This window comes from Pteropus vampyrus, unplaced genomic scaffold, assembly GCF_000151845.1.
Source record: "Pteropus vampyrus isolate Shadow unplaced genomic scaffold, Pvam_2.0 Scaffold16, whole genome shotgun sequence".
Lineage (NCBI taxonomy): Eukaryota > Metazoa > Chordata > Mammalia > Chiroptera > Pteropodidae > Pteropus > Pteropus vampyrus.
This window is the reverse complement of record NW_011888797.1, coordinates 11,477,033-11,487,663: the sequence shown is the minus strand read 5'-3', so window position 1 is coordinate 11,487,663 and position 10,631 is coordinate 11,477,033. Positions and strand designations below refer to the sequence as shown.

The 10,631-nt window shown below is 45.8% G+C and overlaps 1 protein-coding gene across 1 annotated transcript in view; it reads left to right on the top strand.

The window, feature by feature from the left end:
* FAM227A (family with sequence similarity 227 member A) overlaps positions 1-10,631 on the top strand; it is a 58,581-nt gene that overhangs the window by 21,419 nt on the left and 26,531 nt on the right. The window contains exons 8-12 of the mRNA XM_011354388.2: positions 1,854-1,955; positions 2,446-2,550; positions 4,420-4,543; positions 5,326-5,430; positions 8,634-8,713. Of these exons, the coding sequence (XP_011352690.1) occupies positions 1,854-1,955; positions 2,446-2,550; positions 4,420-4,543; positions 5,326-5,430; positions 8,634-8,713 (516 nt within the window). The remainder of the gene's footprint in view (positions 1-1,853; positions 1,956-2,445; positions 2,551-4,419; positions 4,544-5,325; positions 5,431-8,633; positions 8,714-10,631) is intronic.

The window sequence follows — 10,631 nt, the reverse complement described above, 5'->3', positions numbered from 1 at the left end:
TCCCCTCTAATACATCTTCTACACGGCCTCCAGGGACGTTTCTAGAACATCAATCTCATGTTTTCCTGCCCTGTTGAAAATTCATTGGTGCCAGCAGCCACCCTTCCTCGTCCTGTTTCAGAACAGCTCTCAGCCCCAGGACCCAGGTACCTCATGGTCTGGCTCCTGCAGGCCTCTCGCCACTGCACAGAAGCCCCGGGAGTTCCCCGAACGTGCGGCGCGGTTTCACAGCATGGGCCGTGCTTTTCTCCCTGTCTGCGGAGCTCTCCGCTCTCCCTTCATCCAGTCGTACGTGCTGGTAAAACCTTTCCCGGCTCCCCCAGCACAGATGCCCCTCTGGGCTCCACACTCCCTGCGGTTCCTTCTCCCCGGGGACCTATCACACTGTATCGTGTTTGTTACTGTCCCAGTATCTGCTGAAGGCCTGAAATGAAATCTTTTTGAGAGGAAGTAGGAATCTGAATAAACAGACAATAAGAAACTAGCACACTCTTAGCAACTGTTTCCAAGTGCCTGGCACTGTTTTCCGTGCTTCGGAAGTATCGGTCACTCATTTAATCCTCACAGCCGTCTGTGGTAGGGACTATCATCATCATCATCATCATCATCATCATCATCATCATCATCATCATCTCTATTTTCTGGATGAGGCAACGGAGAACACACAAGTTCAATAACGTTGCTCAAGGTCACACAGCTAAGTAAGAGCTGGATTTGAATCCTGGCTGTCCGGTACCAAAGTCTGTGCTCTTCACCGCTGTGCTCTACTGCCTCTCTAAGGAAATGTGAGGAACGGTGACAAAGACAGAGCCAAGAGCCAGGCTCAGAGAGCTTGCTAGAGAGAGGCTTGCTTAATGCACGATTCCCTCGGCTTCCCAGGTAGGCTTGAAGGGAGCACCGAGGAGTCTTCCCCTTTGCGTCCCGGAAGGTGGCCAGAGTGAGTTCTCTTTGCTCTTCTAAGGGTCAGAGGAGAGGCAGCGCGTGTGGTGTCTCTGGGGCCAGACCGCCTGCGTTCGAACCTCCTGGGCTGTGTAAGGCGTGGCAAGAATCTTAACCTCTCAGTCCTCACTTTCCTCTCGCATAAGCTGGGGATAACTAAACACCTACCACATAGACTGTGAAAAAATAAAGTGAGATAAAGGATGAATGTGCATAGGCCAGTGCCAGATACGTGGTAAGCCTTCATTTTACGTTATTATGGTAGTAGCTTTGGAGTCAGCACAAGTTTCAAGACCCAGTTGCCTGACAATGAAGGCCGAATTTTCTGCCCCCGGAGTTCACTGATAGTTCCATTCTAATTTTAGTATTCCAGGTGCTTACTACCAACTCAGCAGACTCTTATGGTCCAGTGATTTGCATTTGTCTAATATTGTGTGTGTTGATATTGATGACTATGAATTGAATATAGGTGAGAGCATAGAGCACCCATCTAGAGTTATGGGTTCTGATCCTGGCTCTGCCACTTGCTGGCTGTATTACTTTGGGCAAGTGACTTCGGCTCTCTAGACCTTGGTTTCCTCATTTGTAAAACAGAGATAATGATGCATGCCTTGCATGATTATTACAGGAGTTAAAGGGGGAACATGTAAAAACACCTGGCAAGGTAAATAGTCAGCACTCACTAAAAGGTTAGGTGTTTTTTGTTTTTTTTTTGAGTTGACTCCAAAGTATGTTGACTCAGAAGACGACAAGTAGAAAGATGGTGTGATTAATAGCAGTAACAAGGTATGGGATGCAAAGGAGGAAGAGAAGTTTCTAAGTGGAGATGATTATGCATCTGTGGCTCCAGGTGAATTTTTAAAAGAAGAACAATAACAGCAACAATAATAATGTGAATTTTGTTTCTTTTCAAGTCTTTCTGTACAGATAGAGAGTTAGAGAAGTTTTTCTGCTCTCCTTCTCTGACAGCCATATGGCTGGATAGCTTCTGGTGGATCTTCCATGAAAGGTACCAGGTAAATGCAAATCTGATCGCTCCTCTCCCTTGCTTAAATTATTTTATTATGGCACAAATCCTCTTTAATATGGGCTATAAGCCCCTTCGGTTCCACCGACCACACCTGTAGCCTCATTCATCACCTCATCCTTCCCTCTCCCAAGTCTTGCCCATATACCCTGTGCTTTAGCCATTACCCAATGTCCTGCAGCTCCCCTGGGCTTTAGGGACTGGTCCATGTAAAATGGCTGGTCAAAGGCAGGGCCAAGAGTAAAGTCAGGACCTCCTGGTTCAGAATTAGGGTGCTTTCTTCAACACCCTCCCTCTATGCGCATGTCTTATAAATCCTAGGAAACAAACTGCTGTATTATTTCCTAAATGATAATGAGGCTCAGTATCTTAAGAATAAGATTCCTAAAAATGAGATAAATGCTCAGTTAAGAATCTCTGCCCTTGGCTGTTTCAACATGGGACTCTAGTAATTCCTTGTCCATGTTTATTCCTGGTAGCCAAACAAGGAGATCCAGAATGAGCTGTTCGACCGGATATCCCTCCACTATGCCTTTCTTTTGTTTCATGAATCCAGGTCCTACCATGAAGAGGCTATCTTAAAAGTGAGTATTAACCACTGTTTAGAAAAATAAATCACATGAGATAGCTATTCACTTCTAATGCCAATGGAATGCCCTCAACATTCTTTCCATAAGGGAGTAATTAGTAAGTTGTGATATATCTGTACACTGACTTGTAATGAAAAATGAGGTAGGTCCATATATACTGTTTGGGAAAGATGTAATAATATATTTTAAGTGAAAAATAAGGTAATTTATATAATTCTGTTAAAAACGTATATGTGTATGTGTGTTTGCCTATGAATAGAAAAGAAATCTGGAAAAATATTTACCAAACTCTTAGCAATGTTTATATTCTGGAGAATAAGGTTATAAGAGACTTCTATTTTATATATTTCTGTAGTATTTAAATAAACATTATTTAAAAATTAAAAGTGTGAATATACATATTTACTTTTTATATATGAAGGTATGGATATATGTTCTGAAAAGATTGCTAGAGTGAAATATAAGTGAATATTTACATGATTTGGGAGTGGGGGAGGACTTTTTAAATATGACCCCAAATAACCGTAAAGGAAAAGACTGATCAACTTAATTATATAAAAATGTTAAAGATTACTATAAAGTTAAAAAGCAAATGAGAAACTGTGCAAAAATACCAATACCATATATGTCACATAACATAAATAACTCCTAACAAATCAATAAGAAAAAATAAAACACCCCATAGACCAATGGACAAAGTACATAAACTAGAAATTCACCAGGGTTAGAAATACAAACAGGAAAAAAGTTCATCCTAATAACAATCAAAACTATGAATTAGAACAATAATAATTCAATACCCCTGTTAGCTTAGATTTAAAAAGTATAATTCCCAGTGTTGTTAAGGATATAGGGAAATGGCACTCGGACAGTATGAGTAGGAAGTGAATTGATACAATTATGCTGAAAGGTGGTTATGTGACCGCTTAACATAACCTTAGTTTTATCACCCATAAACTGGGGATAATAATGCCTCTCACCAAGTTGTCCTAGGGATTCCATGAGATGTTTGCAAGGCTTTTGACATAGTGCCCAACACACGATAAACCCCCAATATACCATAGCTGCTGTGATTAGCAGTAGTATACCGTCTTCTGGAAGACATAATCTCACAGGAAAAGCTGCTTTTATTCATGCATGCATTCATTCATTCGACAATTTTGACTGCCTACTATGTGCCAGACAATGAAATAGCTTAATAAATAAAAACAGTTATTCAGCATAATTTGTAATGCAAAGTCTTGGAAACAGGGTAACACCCACCAACAGGGGATGTTTACTAAATTTTGATATGCCCACTCAGCACAATATTATGAAGGTCCCTTGGAAAAAAGAATTCCCAAAGAGTTTATAGCAACCGGGCGAAGTGCTTATGTTATAATGTTAAATCTGACATGATGTTATAATGGCATAAAGCCAGATATAAGTGTATAATTTGAGCTCCACCATAGTTAAGAAACATAGCAATACCTGTGGATAAAAAAAAACCGAGTAAGTAGTACTTACTAGTATTCTGTCTGAGAGACAGAAAGATAGGTAGGTCAAATGTATCTTGTCACCTTCTGGACTACTGTTTGGCCAAGTTGCAGAAGGGGCTGAGCCACAGACCATGTGCAGAGGGGCTGGGGGAGGGGTTGCTGACCTAGCGTAGCATGATGTTTGAGGAGTGGTCCCCAGGTAGCATAAGGAGCCCACCCAGCTGTGGAACAGCTGCAGATGGAAATTGTTCCCCTAATAAACAGGAAGGCCTCAGGGTGTTGGGTAGAGAATTTTATCATAGTTCCTTTCTGAGGTCAGGGGCTCTCTTCTGGGTGTAGAAGTGCCCAAAATATTGCCTGAACACTGCTTGCCCCTCCCCGCCAGAGATTGCCATCACTTCTGAGCAAAGCCCTGTACACCAGCTTCTGTTGCTGCTTCCCGCAGTCCTGGTTCAACACGCATGAATTCAAGTCTAACATCTGTAACACGATGAGTCTGTGGATTTCAGGTAAGCGACACTGTTCTCTCCTAGGGAAAGCGGTTCCAGAAACGCATTTTTCACCTGAGCCCAGGTATATGATTGTTTCACCTCGCACCCCTTCGTTGAGACAGCTGGACTCTTCTCTCTTTGACATTAAAGTGTGCAGGTAGACACCCAAAGAGCGCCAATTGTCCTGTTTCCTTAAAACCATTCTCAGACATTCTTTGTCCCTTTTCTGTGCCCAGCTGCATCTGTAGGGAGCAGATCTGAACATAGCCCCATTTGCTGTCCAGAAGTTAACCTTGTGCTGTGGGATGATGGATCCAGAACTCAGTGACTCAAAAGCAGTATGCTGGTTATGTCATCCTACCCTTCCACACCCCGTGTGACGCCAAGTGGCCCATCTGTAGTCCCCCTGCAGCACACAGCATCAGTTCAATGTCTGCTTTTCAACTACTTTTCTGTCTCCTCCCCCACTTTCCCCATCTCAACCCAGACATTTTCTAAGGTCATTGAAAACTACTATTTATTGAGAGGTTCCTGGGTACTAGGTACTGTGCTAAGGACTTTTTATAGCTCCTACTGTGCTGGGGGTCTCCAAGATCACTGCCACATTAGATTTGCTAGGAGAGCTCATAAGTTGTATTCGTGGCTAAGATTTCTTACAGCGATGTAGTAAGGCTACACAGCCGGATCATGAGTGAACAGACAAGCAGAGTTTGGAGGTGTTCACATGCCGGCTTCCTGTGCTCTCTCCCTCCCATTCTCCTTTGCAGAAGTTTTCATTCTTCCTCTTGACTCTGTCCTAGGTATCCATCCTTGCCCACAGAGCTATAACAGTTGGGACTACTCGAAACTGGATCCGGAGAGATTTCGGAGAGAAAAACTGTGTCAGAGAAAAACATTGATAAACAGTAAGGCATCACTTATGGACTTCTGCCCCTCTGCCCTGGCCACACCCAGCCACCGTCTAATTGGGGCACAGAAAGGCCTTGGTGTTGAAATCCTCAGGCCAGCTTCTGTCTCATGTGTGCCTTCAGCGAGATCCTATTATTTCCATCATATAGCAGCAATCTGAGATACAGAGAGGTTCGTGTGCCCAAGGTTTCCCAGCACAGTTGGGGAGCCAGGATTTTGCCCAGACAGGCTAACCAACCTGGCACTTTTGCCAGTCTTTGGCCTCTGTCCAGTTAACCATTCTCCTACTTTAGTCTAATGTCCTTAGGGAAAGTAAGTGCACTGGGCAGGAAGGAGGGACCCACAGGCAGTGCTGTCTCACACGATGGTGAGCTTCCTGCCCCTGGAGGGGCCCTGGCAGAGCTGCTCGCATGTTGCCTGCAAGGTTCCAGGTTGGGTAGGAGCTGGGGCAAGGTGCCCACTAAGACCTTCTTTCCGAAGGCTAGGAGCCTGCAGTTGTGGGGCAGCATAAGCAAGGGTAGGGGAATTGTCCCCAAGACCACACTCAGGTGTGATAATTCCCTAAGAGTCTCACGGCTGTGATTTATTACAGCAAAACCATGCAGTGCACAATCTGCAATGGGAAAAGGTGCAGGGGGCAAAGTCCAGGAACACCAGGTGCAAGCTCCCAAGGGGTCACACACAGGATGTGCTTAATCCTCCAGCATGGAGTCGTGCCAACACATGTGAAATGTTGCCTACCAGGCAAGCTCATTAGAGACTCAGTGCCCAGTGCCTCTGACTGGGAGCTGATCATGTAGACTCTCCCTGCCTGGCACATATATCAGATGTTCAACATAAACTATAGTGTTTATACAAATGGTTTAGGCACAGTAAGCCATTAAGGCACAGTTAGTGGTGGGGACCGTCCCAAAATATACGTTCCCAGATGCCAGCTAAGGGCCAACCTTGCAAGCAGAACTCTTCAAGGATAGCAATGAGGAGTGCTATGTTAACACTTTTTTGCACAGAAGATGGATTTGAGGCCATAAAGAAGATGGAACCTCGTGGAAATCCAGGGACCCTTCAAGCACTTTAGGTCAGGCCAGGAAGAGACTAGGGCTGGGTGTATTCCAGATTCAAAGCAGTTCTAAGCATCCAGCAGCCAGCATTTGCAGATATTCCATTTAGAACTAGGAAGTCAAGGGGAGGATCAGGTCTGTGGAGAAAGGCCATAAGTTTGACCTTAGATGTGACAGAAATGAGACGATGGGACAGCCCAGTGGGCATGTCCAAGGTGCCATTGGTGATGTGATTAGGGGAGGATTAAGGCCGGGACTCTCAACTGCAAATTTCTGAAAGCAGATGTGCTCCTTGATGTTTTTCCTAGATGAGAATATTAAAGAAGGGAGAAGAGAAGGAGGCTGAGGTCAGAGCCTCGGAGGCCTCCTGTATGCAGGAGGCAGAAGAAAGGGTCCACAGAGGCAGGAGGTGCCCAGAGAGAATGGGGCCGTGGAGGCTAGAGAGGGCTGTGCAGAGGGAGGGTCAGTGGTGCCAGCTGCTGCAGAGGGGCCACAGGATGAGGCCTAGGAAGGAGCCATGCAATCGTATATTTAGGTTGTTTGTGATCTTTATCTGTATATCAGCTTTATTGAAATATAATTCCCATAACATAAAATTTACCCTTTGAAAGTGTGTAATTCAGTGATTAGTATATTCAGAAAATTGTACAGCTATCACCACTATCTAATTCCAAAGCATTCTCATCACCCCCAGAAGAAACCCCTGTTAGTGTTACAGAAATGTTGCAAAAATCAGACCCGCGAGAAACCAGGCACCACTTGGAGAGTTGGAGAACTCAGGTTTATTATGCCAGTGGTCCCAGAAATGGTAGCACTCCGAAGATCTGGGCCCCGAGCTCAGGGGCAACCTTGCTTTTATAGGGCTTAGTTGGCGTGGGCCGATTGGTTAATTTGTCCTCAGATGGTTACAGAGTGTGGGAGTTGCTATGCAGTTGGCAGTTACATTTGTTATTTAGACAGAACAAGCAAAAGGGAGGATGAGTCTTTAGTTAATTTCGAGGTCACCTTGCCCTACAGCCTATGCGGCAAGCACATCTACAGAAGCAGAATAAAAAGCTGATTATAAGGTTAGCCTTTTGAGTGAAAATTCCTCTTCATTAGTGAACTTTGGGACAGCTGTTTCCATCGGATGGTAGGAGGCAAGACCCAGATTTCAGAAGAAGCGATGCAGAAGTGTGGCTCATTCTGAAAGCCTCAGCCTGTCAGAGAGAAGTGTGTGGGAGGAGCTAGCAGGGTTGGTGGTGGGAAAGCCACCTTCATTTAAACAGACAGCAGCATCCTGAGGTACCAGCAGAAAGGAGCAGAGAGGATAGGTGGGGAAGGAGGGCAAGGTGGTTCTGGTTGGTTTCCTGGATGGGGGGAGGCAGGCTGCCCCACTTCCTGTGTTGTGGCAAACTTTCTACTCAAAGTGTGATCCAAGGAGCAGCAGCATCAGCATCAGCATCTCTCCAGATGGATTAAATCAGACTCTGCAGTTTACTAAGATGCCCTGGTAATCTCGAAGCACATTCCAGTTTGAGAAGCCCTAGTCCAGGGCACAGGGAAGAGAACATCTAACAGCCTTAGAGAAGAGTGTGGCTGCAGCCAAAGGAAATTAGAACAACCTCAGAGCCGAGCACTTCCATGTGCTGCTTTTCTATGCATTTACAGTTACTGACCCACTTAATAGGTTTGCTTTCCTAGCGGTCATCATGGATACACAGGAATTTCATATGAAAAAAATCTAATCCGTAAATCGTGACGTTTCAGTGAATACTAAATTTAACACTTTATGAGGTTGATAGCTTGTTTTTCCAGCATTTAATCCAACATTTATTCATTTCAATTTTGCCAGGTTCTGAGTTTTATTTTACTTTTGAAGTCAGTACTCTTTTTTTTTTCATACGTTTGAGTGCTCGTCCTGTGTTTTAGGCTCTGCACACATTGCTTCCTTTAATTGAGTCATCAGCCTATGAGGTCGTTAGTATTCACTATTTGTAACAGGACCAGAGAGGTTAAATAACTTGCCCAAGGTCACTCAGTAGGTGTTCCTCTTGCTGTTACTGATCCCTGCAGGGCAGGGGCTGTCTCAAAGCTCCTGGTCTGCAGTCACTCCCAGGACAACAAGGAACTGACAAACAACATTTTCTCTTTCCTAGAAAGAGAGATACCCGTCCGCCTTTCTAAGAGCTACTCTTTCCAGAAGTCTCTCCAGGTCAGACAAGTCCCCGACCGTCCGGTGAGTGGGGAGGCACAAACCTTGGACCCCTTGGGGCCCTGTAAGCGTCAGTGACTTCTGATCGATCCCACACTCTGCGCTCCCTGCCCCTTCATCTCTGGGGGCGCCTTGGTTGTCCTCATCTACATGGATGAGTGGAGCACTAAGGGGTGGCCACAGAAATGCAGTGGCTGTGAGGAGGGAGGAGAACCAATATTTATTTCAGTAGAGGCTGCACTGCTAGGTGCTTTTTTACATCTTTTTCTCCCCTTTGATCCTCATCACAAGCCTGAACCTGGCTGTCCCCCCCAACACCTACTTGCCCCTCTCTGCCTTGTTCCCGTTGCCTCCTGCCTACTTGCCGGCAGCACCCTCTTCTCCCTTCCACTCCAGTCTGAGCTCCCTTCACTGTGGCCGTAAGCTCCTGTCTCCTTCAGGCTCTCTGGTACCCTGCAGTCTTTTTCCAAAATGCAGACTAATTATTGCATCCCATTACTGCCTGGCCCTTTTCTACTCTCTCGTACCCCTAACACCATCCTCTAAGCCCAAGTGAAAAACACCTTCAAAACCTCAGAAGCTTCCTCTTGCTTTGGGGTGGACTGACCTGTGTGGCCCTGCCATGTCTGGCCAGTGCCATCTCTACCCTCCCAGGCTCTTGGGGCTCCTGCTGCAGGGGCCTTCTTTCTGTTCCTTAGACACAGCATACCCCGCACCTGTCTGGCCTCTGTGCCCGCCCCTTGGCCCTCCACCAGTGCCATCATCATTGCCAGCATCTCCTCTTATCAGTGGCACGAAACAAGCCAAACACTACCAGTCAGGTTCTGTTTTTTTCCCGAAAGCTCAATAAAAATAAATGTCCAGACAAACTACGAATGAGGCCTTTCCCTGCCTGCTTTTGTAAATAGAGCTTTATTGGCTCACAGCCACAGCCACTGGTTCTCCATTGTCTTCGGCAATCTCTGCGCTGCAGCCGCAGAATCAGGTAACTGCGACAGAGACTTTATGGCCTGCAAAGCCAAATGCACTCACTCGGGCTCTTGGTGGAAAAGTTTGCTGGCCCCAAAACAGGCTCCCCTGCTGCTCTGACCCATCATAGCTGAGCCCTCGGCATTTGGACTCTGAGCAGGAGGGTGTCCACGTGGGGTAGAAGGATTCTATCTCTCCCGTACCATGATGGGAAGGGGGCCCCGGAGCAGTCTTAGTCTACCCCCATCCCAGTGGTGGTCACCCTGCCTCGTACACTCGGGGTGGTTGCTGGTCACACGAGGATAGACATACAAGAACTTTGGAGATGTTGCCATGTGCAGGTTGTCTTTTCACATCCTCTCTACTCTTTACAACATTTCTACAAGGCAGGTGAGGATTAACTTTATTTGACAAAGGAAGAAACAGACCCAAGAGGTGAATAACTTGCCCCAGGCCACGCAGCTGACTTCAGCTGACGCAGGAGGCTGTCAGTCTGAGCTCTTTCTGCATCAGCAAGCTGCCTCTCCAATAGGAGGGCCTGATAACTTACACCAAGCCAGTCTCCTTGCACGTATTCTCCGCTCTAGTACAGAGCTCTCTGAAGCCTATTAAGAATGAGCGTGGGGCTTCATTGAGTCTGGGAATGGTTTCTCTCTAACAAATCCCAGTAACCACTTAAACTCTACAAACGTCATAGCTGTTGGACAGCCAGCTGCACGGTGTATGGGAAGTCTTTTCTGCTTGCTTTTTCCTATTCAAATATCATATTGATATAAAAGCAAAGTGCTGGTTGTTGAGGTGGCGGACTGCTTGCCTGCTACTTGGTGGGTCATCTGTTTAATATTGTTAAACTCCTACTCATCCTTAAAAACAGAACAAAAGTGTCTTCTCTCCTTGGAAGCCCTCCAGCTCTCCAGCAGACAGAATCAAACATCCCCCATTCTGTCTTCTATGATACTCTGCTTGAACTACT